This window comes from Euprymna scolopes, chromosome 17, assembly GCF_053919585.1.
Source record: "Euprymna scolopes isolate OS-2025 chromosome 17, ASM5391958v1, whole genome shotgun sequence".
Lineage (NCBI taxonomy): Eukaryota > Metazoa > Mollusca > Cephalopoda > Sepiida > Sepiolidae > Euprymna > Euprymna scolopes.
The window spans coordinates 116,550,392-116,574,332 of record NC_136498.1 but is presented as its reverse complement, the minus strand read 5'-3'; the positions used below and the strand labels follow the sequence as shown (position 1 = coordinate 116,574,332).

The window sequence follows — 23,941 nt, the reverse complement described above, 5'->3', positions numbered from 1 at the left end:
AACTATGATTCAAGTTATTATGTAAAAATCATTTAATAAAATCAACTGTTGGTTCTTTGATAAGATAGGGGCGCCTTCGAAATGAGTGTTTCTTTTTATAGCACAACTGAACCATGATACTTGACGTTTGCATTTTAAACCTTAAGTGAAACCATTATTTACAGATAATTTTATTTAAAAAAATAAGCAATTCTCTACAGTGCAACGTAGATTACAATGTAAATTACAATGTATTGTGGACTAAATCACATGAAATCATATGAAACTTCCTTCCGGTACAGTGTGTGGGAGGGCCCCCAACTAGAGCAGATAACCAATTGATTTGATTTTAAAAAATGGGCGATTTCACCGATTTCGATGACAATAAAAGTATGGGAGGGTGGAACATTTGTTGATCCCCATTCAATCCCAGGCAACGTCGGATGTCCCTGGAACTATCTTAATAAAGCCACCCATTCACCCATGCATAGAGCATTGTTGTCTTAGCTTGGCTGATGCACCATCCATTCGTCTCTATCTCTTGAACATAGTGCAAAAATAATTATAATATAATACGTCCGGCACTGTCTCCTAAAGTTTTAAGTAATTTTTTTATTACATTTTCACCCCAAACACCCACAGTGCCACTTTAATGTAGGGGGCTACTATCAAGGATATAAGTTGAAGGGATACTATGTAGGGAGTTGAGCAGCAAGATGACTTTTCACATTACACTTGAACTTCTGCATGTCAGTACAGTTGGGGAAGCAGAAACTCGGAAGAAAATTCCAAAGTTTAGCAGTTCTGGGGAAGAAACTATTGGAGTAGAAGGCTTTCTTACATCTAGGGATCTTTACTGTGTAGGGGTGGCACTTTGTTGTTTGTCCGGTTTGTCGGGGGTATTTACGTTGATGGGATACAAGGATTTGTAGTTCGTCAGAACATCCGCCATTAAAATACTTGTAAAACAGACAGAGGGATGCAACATTTCGTCGATAGGACAGAGGTTGAAGCTTCGATGGCAGTTCAGGATTTATCAGGCTGGCGACTCTCTTTTGAATCCTGTTCAGGAATCAGAGACTTGTAGCAGATGCACCAGCCCAAAGGTACAGGATACTTTCAGATGTAATAACTTTCTAGCACGGCAGAGACACCCCCCCACCTTCTTCGCAGCAGCCTTGGCAATGCTCTCGATGTATCTGTTCCAACTAATGTTCCTTGTGAACGTTAAGCCGAGGAGTTTGAAAGAAGTACTTTCATGTAATGTATCTTTAACCATAGCTATTAGTGTTTGAGAAGGTTTCTTGTAATTATTAAAGGAAACGAGCTTAATCTTGCAGTCCATTTTTTTGCCCCATTCCACTAAATATTGAAGGTCTTTCTCTAGGGTTTCCGCCATTGCTTTGGATATGTGTTCATTTCATATGTGTCCCTGTCGCATAGTAGTGTTGTATATGCGCATATGTTGTATATATATATATATATATATATATATATATATATATATTTATATTTATATATACATATATATATATATATATGTCGCATTGAAGTGTTGTATATTGCAGTGTTGTATATTGCAGTGTTGTATCTCTCTGTATTTCTTTTATAATCAATTCCACAGAATGTGCTCCGATAAACTTATAGCACTTGTACTTTCTCAACATTAAGCACTTCCGACTAACCCGATTAGCAGCTGAATCCCGCCCCTTCCCTGTGGATGTTTTTAGATGCTACAAGATTCTTTACTCTATTTGTTTCTTTCCTCTGACCGCTTGCGTTTGGAACCCTTCGCTGCTCCGTGCTTCCCCGACACGCAGAAATTTAAATGTAATGTGAACAAACACTTTTTTTTCTGTTCAACCCCGTACTAGATTATCACCAACGAATCTTGCCCTTGTGTGTTAGTTACAATATATTGGGTTTGGGATGGACAACACTAAAAAAATAATAATTTCTGCTAGTGGGAACTATGGAAATTCCACAGTGGCATCTTTTATATGTAATATATTGCTGCTAGGCATTCTATGGATGTTCGGCGTGAATGGAGACCCCGTGATATTATTGTAGCCATTTTGTTAAAACCATAAAAGTATTTATCTAAGTAATCTGGTTAATGTAGTGTCAGAATATATTTGATTATTACGGTTTATCTCCAATATCCTTATAGGAGTCTGTGACATATTTCCATTGCATGGACGCCCGACGAGAACGGAAACTCCCACGATATCATTATACCATCATTAGACAGAACGGATAGTACTTGTGGATCCTAGGCTGAAAACCAAGAACGTATATTTTAATTTCACGTACAGCCCAAAAGCGAGAACATTTTTTTATTTTATTTTATTTATTTATTTTACGCTGGTAATCGGGAGATCCTCTTTATTAAAAAGGAATATATATAAGGTGATACTATACTACAAACATTAAATTTACTAATTTAATGTTTTTATTATGGTACCACTTTCTATTTTCCTTTTTAAGAAATAGGATCTCCCGATTGAAGAATAATATATATAATATATATTATATATGTATGTATTATGTAAGATTATATATATATATATATATATATATATATATATATATATATATATATATATCACTTGAATCTAGGCAACGAAATTACTTGTTGCATCGAGACGTTTTAAATGCCCAAATGTGGAGCGAAACTTTATTATTTCAATTACCAATGCCCTTAAGTAAGGTGAATTTTTATTTGCATGTTTGTGCTTTAATTTGATGCCTGTCAAGACGAATTTGAGGTATACTGTTTGACCTGCCATTGCCCGCCATTGCCCGCCATTGGCCAGTTTCTACATAGACCCCTCGTGTATGCCCAGCTAGCAGCCCGACTTAGAAGTCAAATCAACATCTCCAACCTGCGAATTTCTTCGTCAGCGGGAATCCTACCCAGCCCTTATCGAAGACGAACTATTATTCCGTTCGGGAATGTTACCAGCCCAAAATGGCAGATAGCTGAAGATGACGCATCTTTTGTAACCATGGACCTTTTTTTACTTTAACAAAATTTACGTTGAAGTTTTAAGGTGAGCTTGTAATTTCTGTATGGGTTTCTTCCATTCTGCCAGGGAAAAAAACCTTGTGAGAGAAATCTCACACATCATATGAGATGAATAAAACATTTTTTGTTTTTCTTTTTTCAAATAAAAATATGTTTTTAATTGTCTATTAAATAATTGAATAATTCCAGCCCATTTTTTTTTTTACATCCGTCATTATATGAAGTGAGGTGATCGTGTTGAAGTGGATGCCAACATTGACTGACGATCTAAATGTGTTAAGTTCGAATTTATCCAGCTTCATAGTAATTATACATCATTTTTATTTTATTTTATTGATTTATCCTTTGAGGTAGGATTTCATAATTAGTATATTGCTTTTTTTTTTGCAGGCTGTTATCGTAATCTTCATAGTTGTTGCTGTTTCATCACGTTTCGGCCAACTCATCCTCTGGCCTTCTCTAGGTGAATAACTGCGACGGGATAGGAATGTTTAGTCTTGTAACTGTATCCTTAGTAAATACTGCCTTCCCTAGTTGTCGTCTCACTACGTTTTGGCCAACTAATCATTTGGCCTATTTGGATAGGATCAAAACTGCTATCTTCAGACAATGCTAACCTGTAAACGTAGAGACAACATTTCTCTCCACTGCACCACGAGCCCATTGTCTGAAGATAGCGGGTTCAATCCTACCGAAAGCAGGCTTAGTTAGCCAAAGCGTGGTGAGACAACAGCAGCAACAACTATGGAAGGCAGTAATTACTGGCGATAAAGTTACAAGACTCAGTATTCCTATCCTGTCGTAGTTAATCACCTGAAGAAGGCCAGAGGATGAGTTGGCCGAAACGTGGTGAAACCATAACAATTATGAAGATGGGAATAACAGTCCGAAAAAAAAGCAATACACGAATGTTTGCAACTTTCACGTAATCTCTTCTGTAAGATCTTGATACTAGAAAAAAAAACTGGTAAAACCAACAGGGGCAACAGAATCGATCCACTCAAAAGCTTGTACCATACGAATTTATGATTAGTCTTGGAAAACTAGTTACATTCAGTGCGCAAAGTCTAAGTATGGGAAGAAAGAAACCATCTTCTTTACATATCGCTAAAATGGCCTATTATAAAAAAAAAAGAAGCGTCCATATACATGGTTCAAGTGTCTTTGCAAGAGTTGTTAGAACATTTCTCTATATTTCTCATGCAGCCTTGGGAACATCATCTGCGGATTCGCAGAACTATTCCCATGAAATGGGTATGGTCATAATGTGGTGGACATTTAAAATCGGATTTTTCTTCTGAGATGTGTCTTCTCAAAGCACTGGTTTTCAAGTGAATCGCTTTGACTCATTTGTATATTTGTAAAGTTATAACGGTTTGATTTAATTTCAGTATTTGGAGAAGCGATTTGAGTCAAGGACAGTGCGTTTTATAGGGAACAGCCTAGGTGTCCTGAGTTATGTAAGTAATAAAGATTTTTTATATACAAAACAAACACACGGAAATACATGTATATGAATCCACACGCACATATTTAAGTTATTTGTTCGCAAAGTGAACTGTATTTTGTAATTCGTGCAGAACACCAGAAAGATGAGCTGAAAGAATGAATGATGTAGTGAATGGATGACGTAGTGAATGAATGATGTAGTAAATGAATGATATAGTGAATGGATGATATAGTGAATGAAGGAGTAATGGAATAATGTAGTGAATGGATGATATAGTGAATGAATGATATAGTGAATGGATGATATAGTGAATGAATGATGTAGTGAAGGATGATGTAGTGACTGAATGAGTGAATGCATGATGAAGTGAATGAATGATGTAGTAAATGAATGAGTAAATGAATTATGTAGTGAACGAATTATGTAGTGAATGGATGATATAGTGAATGAATGATGTAGTGAATTAATGATGGAGTTAATGAATGATATAGTTGATGGATGATATAGTGAATTAATGATGTAGTGAATGAATGATGCAGTGAATGAATGATATAGTGCATGAATGATTTAGTGAAGTGATAATATAGTGAATGAATGATGTATTGAATTTATGATGGAGTTAATGAATGATATAGTTGATGGATGATATAGTGAATTAATGATGTAGTGAATAAATGATGCAGTGAATGAATGATATAGTGCATGAATGATTTAGTGAAGTGATAATATAGTGAATGAATGATGTAGTGAATTTATGATGGAGTTAATGAATGATATAGTTGATGGATGATATAGTGAATTAATGATGTAGTGAATGAATGATGCAGTGAATGAATGATATAGTGCATGAATGATTTAGTGAAGTGATAATATAGTGAATGAATGATGTATTGAATTTATGATGGAGTTAATGAATGATATAGTTGATGGATGATATAGTGAATTAATGATGTAGTGAATGAATGATGCAGTGAATGAATGATATAGTGCATGAATGATTTAGTGAAGTGATAATATAGTGAATGAATGATGTATTGAATGGTTGATATAGTGAATGAATTATGTAGTGTATTAATGATATAGTGGATGAATGATGTAGTGAATTGATGATATAGTGAATGAATGATGTAGTAGATGGATGATGTAGTGAATGAATGATGTAGTGAATGAATGATGTAGTGAACGAATGATATAGAGAATGAATGATATAGTGAATGGATAATATAGTGAATCAATGATATAGTAAATGGATGATATAGTGAATCAATGATATAGTGAATGAATGATGTAGGGAATGAATTATGTAGTGAATGAATGATGTAGTGAATGGATGATATAGTGAATGAATGATGTAGTGAATGGATGATATAGTGAATGGATGATATAGTGAATGAATGATCTAGTGAATGAATGATATAGTGAATGATTGATATAGTGAATGAATGATGTATTTAATGAATGATGTAGTGAATGAATGATGTAGTGAATGGATGATATAGTGAATGAATGATGTAGTGAATTTATGATGGAGTTAATGAATGATATAGTTGATGGATGATATAGTGAATTAATGATATAGTGAATGAATGATGCAGTGAATGAATGATATAGTACATGAATGATTTAGTGAAGTGATTATATAGTGAATGAATGATGTAGTGAATGGTTGATATAGTGAATGAATTATGTAGTGTATTAATGATATAGTGAATGAATGATGTAGTGAATTGATGATATAGTGAATGAATGATGTAGTAGATGGATGATGTAGTGAATGAATTATGTAGTGAATTAATGATGTAGTGAATGGATGATTTAGTGAATGAATGATGTAGTGAATGGATGATATAGTGAATGGATGATATAGTGAATGGATGATGTAGCGAATGAATGATATAGTGAATGATTGATATTGTGAATGAATGATGTATTTAATGAATGATATAGTGAATGAATGATGTAGTGAATGGATGATACAGTGAATGAATGATGTAGTGAATTTATGATGGAGTTAATGAATTATATAGTTGACGGATGATATAGTGAATGAATGATGTAGTGAATGAATGATATAGTGAATGAATGATATAGTGAATGAATGATGTAGTGAATGAATGATATAGTTAATCAATTATATAGTTAATAAATGATGAAGTGAATCGATGATATAGTGAATGAATGATATAGTGAATGAATGATATAGTAAATGAATGATGTAGTGAATGGATGATATAGTGAACGAATGATATAGTGAATAAATGATGTAGAGAATTAATTATGTAGTGAATGAATGATGTAGTGAACGGATGATGTAGTGAATGAATGATATAGTGAATACATGATATAATGAACGAGTTATATAGTTAATGAATGATGTAGTGAATAGTGAATATAGTGAATGAATGATGTAGTGAATGAATTATATAGTGAATGAATGATGTACTGAATGGATTATACAGTGAATGAATGATGTAGTAAATGAATGATGTAGTGAATTGATGATGTAGTGAATGAATGATATAGTGAATTGATGATATAGTGAACGAATGATGTAGTGAATGAATGATGTAATGAATGAATGGTGTAGTAAATTAATGATATAGTGAATGAATGATGTAGTAAATGAATGATGTAGTGAATGAATGATGTAGTGAATGAATGATATAGTGAATGAATGATGTAGTGAATGAATGATATTATGAACGAATGATGTAGTGAATGGATGATACAGTGAATGAATGATGTAGTGAATGAATGATGTAGTGAATTGATGATACAGTGAATGAATGATATTATGAATGAATGATGTAGTGAATGGATGATACAGTGAATGAATTATGTAGTGAATGAATGATGTAGTGAATGAATGATGTAGTGAATTGATGATACAGTGAATGAATGATGTAGTGAAATAATGATATAGTGAATAGATGATGTAGTGAATGAATGATATAGTGAATGGATGATGTAGTAAATGAATGACGTAGTAAATGAATGATGTAGTGAATAGATGATGCAGTGAATGAATGATGTAGTTAATGGATGATGTAGTGAATGAATACGTGAATGAATGATGTAGTGAATGGGTATATAGTGAATGAATTATATAGTGAATGAATGATATAGTGAATGAATGATGTAGTGAATGGTGCTATAGTGAATGAATTATATAGTGAATGAATGATGTAGTGAATTAATGATGTAGTGAATGGATGATGTAGTGAATGAATGGGTGAATGTATGAGAGTCTGGGTGAGTGATTTTGTCAATAAATTATTTATTAACGTGTTTATAGAAAGTGAATTGGACTCTATTAGTGAGTGTTACAACCGAAGAAAAGGTGTTGTCCTCTTCAGTGTGCGTTATTTATTTCATTGCAGATGTGTTACCTTGGCATCGTTTTATATGGACCGGGGACTGCTTTGGAAGCAGGTGAGAAAACAGATTTTTTTTACAATTCATCTATGATTATATAAATATCCATTCGCACATACAATCTCTGTATATAAAGGAAGGTATGCGTATATGTTTATGTATTAACGTATATAATAAGCTTTGTTAAACCCGGCCAATACTGAAATGGTGGACTATTTTGGGATATCAGATGCTGTATTCGCTCTCCGCTTATCTCGTCATTGTTTCCAATTATTTTGAACCTCTCTTTCCCACTGGATTCACGCAGTACTGAGTTAGGAGAGGTGTGGTTGCGGATCACGCCACAACCTTACTTAATACCAATAAGGGGCCATGATCATGAAACACACGCACATTATATCTATCTATCTATCTATCACTTTATCTATCTATTTATCTATCTATCTATATCTCTCTTCCTCTCTTTCTTTCTCTCGCTCTCTCTCTCTCTCTCTCTATATATATATATATATATATATATATATATATATATATATAGATATATCATATATATATAGTAATGTATACAATATATATGGCGATTAAGGTACACTGAATATTCTGCATTTCATCCACTCTAGGATTCTTCGAATTTTGTGGTTGTCTGTCATTTTTATATGCTCACCTTCTATTGAGATTTTAGTTAGCTAATCAGCTTTCTAGTATCCACCGCGCCCTTCCTATCAGCCAATGGACATGCACTTACAGGACAAAGGCCCATTTAACCTCTGGTAGACCTGATTCTTAGTGTGTGTTCTATTTAGCCTGGATATCTAGTGTTTTGACCTGTTTTAAGTCTAGGTTAGTTTTTTTTATGTCAGTTTATATATATATATATATATATATATATATATATATATATGATTGCAACGTCTTGTCAGACGAGTGCCACTCCCTCAGTCACTGAAAGTCCATGAGCCCGAAAATAACCTTTTTTTTAGTCCTGCCAGCGAATTCACACGCTCAAGCAGACATGACATTGAAGACGGCCCTTGGAATACATACATATATATATACATATACACACATACATACACATACATACCCCTAAACATACACACATGCACACTTCCATACATCCATACATACACAATACATATAACACATACATACAAACATATACATACACACATGCACACACATATACATATATATGCATACACATATATACTATCATATACAAATACATACACACATATACATACATATTCACATACATATACGTACACATGTATGCACATATACATACACATAAAGTTACCTACATATACGTGCACATACATATATATGCACCTATACGCATACATATATATGCATATATACGTGTACATACACACAAATATATATACGTATATACATACAAACGCACAAACATGTATACACAATAAATAAATAAATAAAAATATATACACACATACATATATACATACATATACAAATAGGTATACATACACATACATACACTAGTACATATATTTACATTCATACATACACACACACACACACATATATCATATATAGAATGATGGCAGATCAATTATTACATGCTTCCAGCATTTCAGGGCTACACACGTGACACTTTTTCCATCGCCACGGACAATTTTTATAGACAAATGCCTGAGGAAGTATCTATACAAAGATGATGTTACAGAGTTTTAGCTTTGTACAACAGCTAAGTCTCTCTCTCGGTTCAAAATGTCGAGATCCAGCAACAAGCATGAGCAAGATAGCCAGCAACAAATCAAACTGCAGACCAGCTTAATGCGGGTACTGGTCTCCCGCTTTATGTATTCTTTTTAATCAGAGATTTGCTTCACCCAGAGGGGTTGCCTTAACAGGGATTTTGGGAGTCCTCTCCACCCCACACACATATCGAAATAAAGATATACACGTACATATACAAGCATGCATAAAAACAGATGCACGCAAACATATATACGCAAGAATAAATATACATGACAACATGCACATACACTCATACGTTCATAAATACACTCATGTACATACATATGCACACACACGTACACATACACGTACATGTAGGATATATATGAAGGAGCATTTATCATGACGATGATGATGGCTTTTACGAATATGTGAATTCAACATGAATAAAAGAGTAAAACAATCCCAAATACACAGAAGATAGAATAGAGAGATGTTCGCTTCTCCGGTTGTACAGTTTTTAAAATAGAAAACGCGTTCATAACGGCACAAATCCTCAACGTTCATGACGACGACGATGATGGTTGTTACGAATAGGTGAATTCAACATGAATAAAAGAATAAAACAATCCCAAATACACAGAAGATAGAATAGAGAGACGTTCGCTTCGCCGGTTGTACAGGTTTTAAAATGAAAACGCGTTCATAACGGCACAAATCCACAACGTTCATATATATATATATATATATATATATATATATATATATATATATATATATATATATATATATATATATATATATATATACATACATACATACATACATACATACATACATATATATGTATGATAGTTTATGTATATGAATGTTTATTTGTTTTATTTATTTATCTGTTTATTTTCTATTGTTTTTGTTAGTTTTAAAGTTATTTTGTATCTCAATCCTAGAGTAAATTTTATCCTGTGAACACAGTTGTTCGCTATTTTTCTCCTACAGTTTAATAGATGTTGTGGTTCTTTAAATACAGGATAGCAAATTTTTCATGAAGGCATAGTCTACATGGGTCGTCTAGGTCTCTACAGGTGTTTGCTTGTCTTACTATTTACCATTCGACTACCGGCAAACGTCCACTTTCCTTGAATTCCCAGTATTTGTTTGCTAGCTTTGTTTTCATACGGTGTTTTTTATTGTTGAATGTACTTTTGTGGTCATAATATCGAGTTTTGAAATCTAAGGAAGTCATACCTACGTAATATTTCTTGTTGTTCGGGTTTTCTTTCGCAAATATTGTGGCATGGTAAACTATGCTTTTGGTTAGACATTTATTTTGAAGTGGGCAAAGTGTGCGGTATCTACAGTTGCATTTATCTCGAAATTTGATATACAGGGTACTGAGATTTGGGAAAATCTTTGATATCGATTGTCGGCCAGAAATTTGGCTGTTAAAGGGTCAAAGTTCAACGATTTGACCTTTGAGAAATCTACCAAACTCCTCCGGCAATTTTGGGTCTAAACACTTGAAATTTTAGATATAGGTCCCTTGGACATGGATCTAACTTAATAACTTGATTTGAGCCCAATTTTTTTTTTTTTTTTTTTTTTGCTCATCATACACCTCCAAACAACCGGGCAACGCCGGGCACTCATGTTATATATATATATATATATATATATATATATATATATATATATATATATATATATATATATATATATATATATATATATATATTATATACACTGATTTAAGAACATTCAGATTGGAAATGAAGGAAGTATATATTAAGATCTATTAAAGCAGATATAAAATACAAGAATAAAAACTTTGAAATATTAAATTATTAAAATATAACAAGGAAGAGAGATTCAAGCGTAAGTGAATGAAAAGGAAAGAATAGGAGAATAGAAATCGGAATGGCAGTCTATCTGAATGGTAGTATATAAGTTAGTTATGGTAAAAAGAATATCGGGATCACTAAGAAATAATGAGGATCATTAAAGGAGAACAAATAATAAAAGAAAAAAGAAAGTAGAGGCAAGAGAGAGAAAAAGTAGTGATGGAGGCAGAAAAATTAATACTTCATACATGGGAGAAGTGTGGTTTTGTAGATATATGAGATACTGACAGATGTGAAAACTGTTTTAGCACAGTAAAGGAAGACCTCTTTCCTTGCGGCAGCCTTGACAATGTCTTTTAAATATTTGTTCTAATTCATGTAACCTGTGAATGTTAGGGCGAAGAGTTTAAATTATAGACTCTCGCCTAGAGTGTTATTAGCCATAGTGGATGAAAAGGTTTCTTATAATTTTTATAGAAAAGTACATTTTTGTTTGTAGCATTTTTGTCATTTTCTTAGGATTCCGCCATTGACGTGGATGTGTGTGTGTGTTCGTTTGGTCCACTTGTCGAGAATAGAGCATAGTGTTACCAGCATATATACCCATATTAGTGTTGGGACGATTAATCAGGAATCAGGAAAAATCGAACATTTTACAAATATAGTATCGGAATCGGAAAATTTTTTGCCTATTTTCCGATGCCGAAAACGATTCCTTTAATTGTCACTTTTTTTATTTGAATATGTTTAAGCAAAATCTTTCACTGCTGATAGTAATAGTAAAATAATAAATATTTATTGATTTTAAACTACCAGCAAAACTAAAATCGATAGGTCACCATCCCATTAGAGTATTTTTACTAGTGCTGGGACGATTAATCTGAATTTGTGGGTATCGGAATCGGAAACATGTGTGCATATTTTCCGATGCCAAAACGATTCTTTTAATTGTTTCTTTTATTTGAATGTGTTTAAGGCAAAATCTTCTATTGCTGGTAATGATGATAAAATAAATATTTATTGATTTTTTTTACTACTAGTAAAACTCAAATCGATAGATGATCACCCACAAGTGTATTTTTTTGTTTGTTTTTTCTTTTTTTTTTTTCTTCGTTTCGTTCAACGTTTAACATGAGGGGAAAAATAACAACTCTATAATTAAATAGTTAAAGGTTTATAAAAAAAAAAAACGGAATCGGAATCAGTTATTGTATCGGAATCGGGAATTTAGTACGGAATCGGTAATTGTATCGGAATCGGGAAAATATTGGAATCGTCCCATCACTAAATTTTACGTTTCAGAAAATAGCTGCACATTTAACTTATGCTTTTACGGTAATTGAAAAAAAAAAAACAACTCTAAATATTAAAAGATCTATAAAACAACAACTCTATAATTCAATATTAAGAGATGTATAAGGAATCGAAATCGGAATCGGGAATTTAGTAAGGAATCGGTAATTCGAAAAAAAAAAATATTGGAATCGTCCCATCACTAACCCAGATATATCAATACTTTATGAAAATCAGAAATAATACCCCTGAGTTACACCTGCGTTAATTTCATACTGTTTAGATGTGCAGCCATCGACAGCAACCTGAATCTTTCTTTTAGCTAAGAAGGATTAAATTATATAAAACTAGCCTGAGACCCCGGCGTTGTCCGGGTGTTTGGAGTTGTGCTCATCAAAAAACAAAACAAAAAAAAGTAGTAGTAGGCAGGCAGGCTCGAACCCATAACACGAAGGAGGAAAGGAACGTGAAAAAAAAAAAAAAAAAAACGTGGCGTCTTTGCTGTTGCATCCATCGCCAAACCGGAAGTGACAAATGTTTAAATTAAGACTAGACAATCGAAAAGAGGCGATGACTTTCGAAAATATCCGCGAAAATATCGTCGAAAAAAGCGACCCCTCCCTTTAGAAAAAAGGATAAAAGAATTAATGCTTTTTAGCCAATTTGTCGATATTTGTCGTCCGAAAGGTCGATCTTCAAAATGATACCGATCTCGTGGAAATTCGTCGCCTCTGTCGAAAGTTTTAGGCAGAGACATAAACATACATACATACATTTAAACAGGCATGTGAATTCATATTATAGATATTCTTCCAGTAATACTGTATGCACCCATTTTCATGATAAAACTTTCATGCTTTTTCAAATACTTTTAATATTAAGGGCTATTGCTCTAGCGTCTCCTGCCTTGTCCAGGATGTGGTGGTAGTTCTCTTCAGTCTTGATAGATTATGGATACCCACTGTAAGGGTAACATTTTTGCGGCAAGAGTTGCGCAATCTCCAACCACACCTCTCTTGAGCAAGCATTGTTTAATACCAGTGGCAAGTGGAAGTTCAGGACGACTGAAAACAATGCCGAGATAAGCGGATGGCACATACAACACCTAGAATTCCAAAATGGTCACCCATCTGGTACTATCCAGGCTCAGCATTTCTTAACTTCGGTGATCTGACGAGAACCAGTATGTTAACATTATTATGCAGTGTATGGCATAGGTTTTCAGAGATGATATCCAAACCATCGTGGACAGCCTGTATAATTTATGAAAACTAGTTTAACAATAGTTTATTCAATTGTCTTTTATCAGTTAGACGATTAAATTATTAAAATTATTCTTTTAAAAAAAAATCTCTGTCAAATAATGAGGGCCGTGTTCGAGTGGAAAAGTTTAAAGGTCGTCAAACCGAAAGTCACGTAACCACGTGACTTCCGAACGATACTACTCTATCTCTAAGCAGACGAGATTTCAAGGACGAACGTGCGGCACGTCCAGCTGCATTTCTTAATGGAGGAGGGGGTGGCGCATACGACGTGACCATCCATCCATCCATCTATCTATTTGTTCCTCTCTCTTCTTCTTCTTCTTCTTCTTCTTCTTCTTCTTCTTCTTCTCCTTTTCTCTCTCTTTCTTTCACATACGCCCGCGCAAACTAAAACAAAATGGTCTCTGTTCTCTGTGGCTATTCTTCTGCTTTAAATTAACGTTATTAACCCTGCGTTAGTCATCTGGGTATTCCAAGCATGGTTAGTCCCATGGGGTGTGTTCCAAACATGGTTAGTCCCATGGGGTGTAGAAACACCCCATGAGACTAACCATGTTTGGAACACCCAGATGGATGGGTGCAAAGGGTACTGGGATCTTGGGGAGGCTTATTGCCACCCAAATTCCAGTAAAAACCAATGGTCATTGCCAGTGAAAAGTCAATAGCAACCCACCTAGAATGAATGCCACACACACACACACACACACACACACACACACACACACATTAAATAACCCAAAAAGGTTGATTTACTATAAAACAAAACAACAAAATGAAACTTTATAGGCGATTACATATAAACAGGATAAAATTAGCAGTAAAAAAGAGATAAAACAGCAACTATAAACTATACTTTAAAGTGAGAGATCATTTTGCATATAAATCAAATATAAAATTCATATAAATCTAATATAAAATTCATATAAATCTAATATAAAATTCATATAAATCTAATATAAAATTCATATAAATCTAATATAAAATTCATATAAATCTAATATAAAATTTATCTCCCTTAAAAAAAAAAAAAGAATATTTTTATATATTCTTAACCTTGCGTTAGTCACCTATGATTTTTCAAACATGGTTAGTCCCATGGTGTGTTTATACACCTGAATACAAAAATGTTTATAGCATGATTATTTCGTAAAAAATATAGTTATCCTGCTGGTTCATGATATATCTACAATCCCTGTTGAACTCTTTGAATCACTTGTATCTTGTTGATATTAATATAAAATAATAAAATAAATTATAAAACTAAGGAAAAATTAAAAGATCTTAGATTTAGGTCACATTTATTTAAAAATACCCACAGGATGCAGGATATTGCGTTGACAGTAATTGGATCGAATCTGTAATTTCTTTTAGAAGTACCCAACTAGGAATTTGTACAAACTCCCCACAATGAGGATTCATCTACGGAAACAGGAGTTTCCGAGAAGCTTTCTGCAGTAATAAGGTGGGGAAAAAAATCTCTTGAATTAGAGGTGAATGTAACACATCCTTTCACGACGAAACATAACTGGAAACGGATTTTGGTGAGCATTTTCAAATGGAAAAAAATGTGTGTCATGCATACATATAAAAAAGTAAAAAAAAAAAAACATTCAAAAGTAACTCCCAAAATGCAACAGTAGAAGTGTTCCAGACGATACAAATTCCAACATCTAAATATGACTGAAGTAAATAAAATATGGATGAGTATTAAATATTAAAATTGATGAAATCAAAATAAAATTTCTGTTTTTAACCCTGCGTTAGTCATCTGTGTGTTGCAAACATGGTTAAGCTCATAGTTACAAGACTGAAAGAGCAATAAATTGTAAATAAAATAATAATCCAATACAAAATTTATAATAAAGAAAATACCAAAACATTAATTCTATATTAAATATTACAGAGTAGCCTAATGATACATAATATGCGCTTATATCTACAAATTTTCATTCCCACTAAAAAAAAAATACTAAAATATATAAATCATAAAACCATACCTATGTTAGTCAGCTGGGGTGACTTAACACCCTAGAAGTACAAAGTAAAGTCAAGGAAAACTGAGATACAACTGCGCCATACCACGTGTTTTATTTATTTGCTTCTCCCACAAAAGCAAAATAGACACAATATAGTTTTTAATGTAGGGGAAAAACAGCTCCCCCTAAAAGGGGACACTACGCCAATGTCCAAATAAATAGTAATTGTCTCAGTATGAAGGGTTTCCCTTATATTGACCAAGGATCAATTATTACAGAACATATATTATTTATATAATTAATTTCGGGAAAGAAAATACAATTTCAAAGGTTTAATAAAAAATATCAAAAAATCAAAAAAATAAAGTTCAAAACAAAACAAATTTAGGCACAAGTCACTATAAGAAATTGGGGAGGAGGAGGGTACAGGGTTTTTGTGACTATAGTAACTTTTTTTGACTATGTAGTATTACTCTGAACTGGCAACATTAACCACAATACCACATTCACCCTGTGGGGTTAAACCTAATTACTAACTCCCCAGCGTTTTGAAAAACATATTTACAATTTTTCTTTTTTTTTTTTAAGTGTGTGTGTGCGTGCGTGCGAGCGTGCGTGCGTGCGTGCGTGCGTGCGTGCGTGCGTGTGTGTGTGTGTGTGTGTGTGTGTGTGTGTGTGTGTGTGTGTGTGTGTGTGTGTGTGTGTGTGTGTGTGTGTGTGTGTGTGTGTGTGTGTGTGTGTGTGTGCGCGCGCATTTTTTTTTTTTAAGGCCAGGCTCAACACCAGATGTGCTATACCTTTGCTGAGTCAGGAGAGAGGAAAGGAAATAAGTTGCCAACTTAAACAATATTGGTGTGACAAAACACCCCAGCGGACTAACGCAGGGTTAAAATCTGAACGTTCAAGTTTTATGGCCACAAACGAGTCAACAACCTGGATTCTACGACACGCATGTATAAAGTTTTTATAAGCTCTCTATAAATGAAAATACAGGAGTTCTTATACGGGAAAGCGTACGGTATTTGTGGAAATGCGTTACTTGTACTCTAGCAGGAATATTGTTTAACTCCATATGTTTTTATATTTCAAAATAAAATATAGCTGGCCATATAATTACAGATTAAATGAAGAGGAGAGGAGTAATCTGGCTTTCAAAATTGAACAGTTTAGAGATAAACACAATAATGAACAAAAACGCAAAACAATATATTCATTCTGATGTTCAAAAAGGTTTTTCAGTAAAAAGATACTAGTACATGTTTCGATGAATCATTTGTGTGCGCTGTCGTTAAATATGCTAAGCATTCTTTATGAACATACATGCGTACGCACAAACACATACACGCCTATATGTATATACATGCACACACACACCCATATGTGTGTGTGTGTGCGCGCGCGTATAGGGTTGCAAAACGTGCGTATGAAAATAAAGAAAAGATTCACAGAAATAAATAAATTTAAATATAAAAATGTGATTCTTTCCTGATTCTGGTCGTATGAATATATATATATATATATATATATATATATATATATATATATATATATATATATATATATATATATATATATACCGGATCTGTGAGGCGGAGACGATAACCTTAATATCGTTTTAAAAAAATCAACAACAAAAACTATGTAAACAGATAAACGATAAAAAAGTAAACAGTAAATTGTCTATGGAATCATAGTGTAATGGGTTAGGGCACTGGACTGAAATACATAATCCCAACAACAGTCAAGCTACGCTGAAGAGGAGTAGGGCTCTGAAACACGCGTGTCCGTAGATTACTGTTTTTAAAAATAATAAATATATATATATACTAGCATGGGTGCCCGGCGTTGCCCGGGTGTTTGGAGGTGTATGCTGAGCAAAAAAAAAGGGGGTAATTTTTTAAACTTTGACCCCTATTATGACCCCTGAAAATTTATTGTTTTGGGCTCAAATCAAGTTATTAAGTTAGATCCATGTCCACGGAAGCTATATCTAAAATTTAAAATGTGTAGACCCAAAATTGTCGGAGAAGTTTGGTAGAGTTCTCAAAGCTCAAATCGTTGAACTTTGACCCCTTAATCGCCAAATTTCTGGCTAAAAACCGGTCACATAGATTTTTCCAAATCTCAGTACCCTGTATATCAAATTTCGAGTCTGTAGACTAAAAATTGACAGAGTTATTTCGTAGGGAAATGTACACAGACACACACACACACACACACACACACACTTTCACTTTTATAGATATATAGATTTAAAATTTGAGTCTGACAGAATGACAAAATTATATTGCAAACCGATATATTAAACAAACGAACTTCAAAGAGACAAATGAACACATAAGTAAAAACAATTTGTATTAGAAAACATTTATTATTCCACGTCTTTTTTTACAGACCTGACGACTGAGGTTCGCTCTTAATAAAAATTGTTTTTTATAGTCTTAATTTTGACTTCCTTTTTCATAAAAAACTAAAAAAAAAATCAAGAAAGAAAAGAAATTTAATTTTATTTTTTCATTAATTTCTTTCTGTGCAAAGCAATTCTTTCAAGCTTACTCTGTTTCCAAAATGTTTTTATTTTATTCCCCTCCCCCTTCATTCATTTTCCTCCGCATCCTGGCAAGATTACTGTACACATAGATTCGAAAAAATAGTCAAAAACAAATATATAAATAAATGTTATCAAAGGCAAGATAAGTTACTTTTCTACCTAACTGGATATCTTTTTTGTGTTTTTATTCAATGTAATATATTTATTCAGCTCGAAAAACATACAGTGTTTACCGATGTGTTGGAAAATTCAAGATGGCGTCTCACACCCTCTTTAACACCGTAAGTTTGGGAAAAGGTGTTATAAATAAAAAACTATACAAAATACTATTAAAAACCCGCCGAATATATGTCAACCTATGTCACGGTAACATATATTGAGCGAGTTTTTAACAGTATTTTAACAGGGCACATCGTAAAAACTGACCCATTAATTTTCCTGAAGTAAAAACTATATCGTTTTTAAACTTTTAAAACTGTACATTATAAAAAGAAAACTGTTCGAGTGATTTTTTTTTTTTTTTTTTACATGGGTGTCACCACTTATCAAGGCCCAGAGGCCACTCAAGGATAAGGGTTAATAGGTATACATTAGTCATTGTGATTTTAGCATAGTAAACAGTGGGAATTTTGTAACTTGGATTACTTGAAAAAGAAAACTGTTCGAATGATTGAAAATGAAAACAAAATAACAATGTAAATATATTGATAAGAAAAAAACAAAAACAAACGAAGTTTCCGTTTCAGGAACCCGAGTTTAATTTTATGTCGTAATCATTCAACTCGTTAGCGGTTTTATTCAGCGATTAGGGATAACCATACGACATATCTAATTACCAAAGCGATTTTTTTTTAATTTTTTTTTTTTTTTTATTAAAACTAAACCTGTTTAGTTTTAATGAACCAATTTTTTTAAAGCCAACACTTTAGTTATTTTGAGAGCGTGCAACTGCACCCGAAAGGTTGATTAGGAAACTCCAAATCCTTTTATGACTCGGAAAAAAAAGGGCTTTTTATCGGCTTAAATGATAAACTAATGTTAAATATTAGTATTTGCCATCGATTCTGAAATAAAATGAAATCCTGACATTGTGATCATTTTTGCAGGTGTTATGTGCCAAATATTGAAATAAGAATGTTTAAATTCAATTATTGTAATTTAAGTCTTTAATTTTAAAGTCGATTTTATTTATAAAATATCTTTTTAGAAATCAATCTCAAAAACAATCTGAACAATAAATCTCTTTTGTTATGGCTAAGTTTTTGTCAAGGGTAGAAATTATAATAGACAAGTATTCATCCATGATGACATTTTACCGATTTCCTGGTTTACAGGTATTCTTGCTAAATTTCTTCGAAAGAATTGACATAAACAATACTTCAACTAAATACGTATATTTCATGCAATAATGACTTTTATTTCTTCTGACTTTTCCTAAACTAAACATAAAACATCGGTTAGGGTTAGTTTAACATTCTGTAAAAGTACCTTCCGTTTTTTTTTTGTTTGTTTTTTTTTTTTGTACTTCTGCAGAGAAGGTAAAAAACCGATAAAAACTGGATATATTTTTTGTGTTTTTATTCAATTTAACATGTTTATTCAGCTCGAAAATAATACAGTGTTTACCGATGTGTTGGAAAATTCAAGATGGCGTCTCACACATTCTTTAACACCGTAAGTTTGGGAAAAGGTGTTATAAATAAAAAACTATACAAAATACTATTAAAAACCCGCCGAATATATGTCAACCTATGTCACGGTAACATATATTGAGCGAGTTTTTAACAGTATTTTAACCGGTTTTTTATTTATTACACCTTTTTCCAAACTTACCGTGTTAAAGAGAGAATCGGCCGCCATCTTGAATTTTCCAATACATCGGTAAACACTGTATGCTTTTCGAGCTGAATAAACATGTTAAATTGAATAAAAACACGAAAAATTTGCTTTTGATAACATTTATTTGTTATATATTTGTTTTTTTGCAACTTATTCGAATCTATGTGTACAGTAATACAAACCCGAAATGAATTTAAGACCACGAGTGAAATGAGAAAAAGAAGTCAGCGGGTTTGGTTGCCATAACAACGTGACGGTAGTGAACGTGTGTGTGTGCGTGTGTGCGCGTATTTCGTGTAGTTTAGTTTCGTATAATAGTTTCGTATTTTTTTAATTTGTAAATAACAAGTTATTAAAAAATTAAACCCTTCCAAGATGGACAATAAATAAAGCCATAATATTTTATGGTAAAGGTAAGAGCGTAGAAACGATTGATTTTTAGGAGATGTGATTATTGGATTAACCAATCAGAAATCGTCTGTGGCACACACACATCTCTGTTTTTATAGATATATATAGAAGATAGATATAGATATAGATAGATAGAAGATAGAAGATAGATTAAATGTTAAATAGATTTTGTAAATAGTACAGTTGAAATGATTAGAATATTTCCAATATGTAATAAGGTCGAGGTAATTAGTTAAAGAGATTTAATATAATGTGATATGCAAATGAGCATAAGTCATTCGATATGGGGGTGGTTTGTAGAATAGTATATAAAGAAATTAGGCAAAGATTCTTATGTCTCCTATAACAGAAACATCCTAAAATGGGTTCTAATGTTTCTCTACCAGGAGAGATCTACCCTCTTACCTCCTTTATATTTCGTTGATGATGGAGAGCTGTACACACAGACAGAAACACACGAACCCTATTACTTTATAAAAATATATATATATATATATATATATATATATATATATATATATATATATTGCTTTGAAGAAAATATCCGGCAAAACCCGAGGAGCTCCTTTCATTAACAGACTTTTTCAGGAGTTAATCGTTGGTCTACAGAAAATAAATAAATAAATAAAATATCTCGCAAAAACAGACTTACTTGGGTGTACCTGTAAATTAAAAAAAATTCTCTCTTTTACACGCACACCCCATTAAGTCTGTTTTTGCGAGATATTTTATTTATATAGATCAACGATTAACTCCTGATGAGTATGTTGATAAAAGGGTCCCCTCGGGGTTTGCCGGCTATTTTCTAAAAAGCAATATATATATATATATATATATATATATATATATATATATATATATATATATATATATATATATATATGAATTGATTAAGTTCAGGTATATTGTTAGAATAAACTAAAACCAATATGTCTGTCAAATTGCTCAATGCAGATAAAGAGCATTTATATAAGTAAAATTATATAAACAAAATAAATAAAGATTATTTTATTTTCTGACTGCGTGATTCACTCGGAGTCCTGACGAAACATGAAATTGTTGAAACGTTGATCGATCAGCATAAACTCCTTGTTTGTAAAGTTTCCAATGTTTATAAAGTTTATATATATATATATATATATATATATATATATATATATATATATATATATATATATATATATATATATATATATAAGTAGTTTTATTTATCTTTCAGTGACGGGTTTCCCGCTCTGGTCGTCAATTATCGTCGTTGCTTTGGCATCGGCTATTTATACAACGATAGTAAGTTAACGTCTTTTGTTTTTATTTTTTTGTCCTTACTATTAGATCATGTTGTTTGTTTGTATTTTTGTTTTTCATTTATTATTAGCAGGGCTACCCAGTGCTGCCCGGCACAAAAGTATATCTATTAAAACTTCTATCTCTCTACCCATGTCTATCCAGTGTTCTGTTTTCTCTGTACCCTTTTCTCCCCGTATCCCCTCCTTCCATCCTCCCAGCCCTCTGTTTCTCCTCTGCACATGATTCCTATCTAGATGAACACACACACACACACACACACACACACACACACACACACACATACACATACACATACACACACACAAACACACACACACACAATTCTCCTTTATTTAAAGAATGAGGCGGCAATTTTTTTTCCAAATGACTGAAAAAGCGACCCCGCACCTCACGAAACCTGTCTCAGTTGACTCTTCAAAAATCAATAGTTTTTTTTTTTTTTTTTTTTTTAACTTTTAGATATTATTCATCCGGGACAACACAGATGAAGATATCAACTTTATGGGTGTTTGTTTTATAGTTTTCGGTTTTTAGCTGCACATACATGCGCACAAACAACTACCATTCATATGGTAGATTTTTTTAATTCTTTGCCCGGAAATACGAATCATAAAATTGTAAATTAAATTATTATTATTATTATTATTATTATTATTATTATTATGAGGGGGGGTAGGACATCTTTTTGAGAGGATAGCATTAACGTTCTAATAAAGGTCTTCCCTTCATGATTGCAATATTTAAATTCTGTACACCTAAAAATCATGATATATATATATATATATATATATATATATATATATATATATATATATATATATAATTATTTACTATAATAATTAAATACCTACAGGCACTAGTGTTTCATCCTTTCGAGAATCATCAGTGCAGAGTGTCATGATTAACGCCAGTCAGAAGATTCGAACTCTGGTGGCAAATTTGATGTCTGGCTTCATTAGCAAGGACCCGAACCACTCGGCTACCGAAAACCGCGAGAGATATAGTTGAAATTAAACATTTATTCTTTTTAAATTCTTTTAACGTCAGTCAGAGTGATCTAGTCATCATATGGCGATCTACGCATATGAGCTAAGTTAACCGACTTATTACAACTGAAAGTGCTCAACGATAAGAACCAGACGCGATGGATTTTCACAAGATCGGTATCGTTTTGAAGATCGACCCTTCGGACCTCAAATATAAAAATTATCACAAATATCGAAAAAGTGGCCAAAAACATTAATTCCTTCACCCTAAGCTAAGCAATTTTCTATAGGGAGGGAGGGTTGCTTTTTTCGCTGATACTTTCGAAAGTCATCCGCTCTTTTCGATTGACTAGCCTTAATTTAAATATTCGCCACTACCGGTTTGGCGATGGACACAACAGCAAAAAAATTATTTCTTTTTTCTTTCAAGTTCTTTTCCTCCTTAGCGGTATTAAACGACTGCTGCTACATACATTCAGTTTGCTACGCGTACGTGACTGGTAAAAATCTTGGCGCAAAAAGTGCAAGTATTTGCAAGAAATGGTCCAGTTGACCATCACAGGATAATTCTTTTTTTGTAATTTTCAGATATTACGCATCTTAGCGATCACTCTTTCAGGTGGTATTGATTCGACCCGGTCCGATGCGGCTGACGAAAGTTTTAGCGGACATACGAACACACATAAACAAACACACAAACACACATAAACCGAAAGTTGAGATTTATATAATAGATGACGACTTGTACACCTGAAGAAGATCTGTTACATCGACCGAAACGTGAAGATGCCAACAATTATTCGATGAATCGAAATAATACAAACAATCATAGGTCCTCTGAAAACATTAGAACTGTAAAATTTTCTGAAAATCAATGATTACCAGATGTGTTTACTTGCCTGATGAACGGTTTTCCTTTGATCTATAGGGAGGGA

General features: G+C 32.9%; 1 protein-coding gene across 1 annotated transcript in view; it reads left to right on the top strand.

Annotated features, from left to right (window-relative positions):
• Nucleotides 1–22,508, top strand: part of LOC145297060 (sodium-coupled monocarboxylate transporter 1-like) — an 80,968-nt gene extending 58,460 nt beyond the window's left edge. The window contains exons 4-6 of the mRNA XM_080143287.1: nt 4,399–4,467; nt 7,838–7,889; nt 22,480–22,508. Coding sequence (XP_079999413.1) covers nt 4,399–4,467; nt 7,838–7,889; nt 22,480–22,508 — 150 coding nt within the window. The remainder of the gene's footprint in view (nt 1–4,398; nt 4,468–7,837; nt 7,890–22,479) is intronic.
• The last annotated feature ends 1,433 nt before the right edge of the window (nt 22,509–23,941 follow it).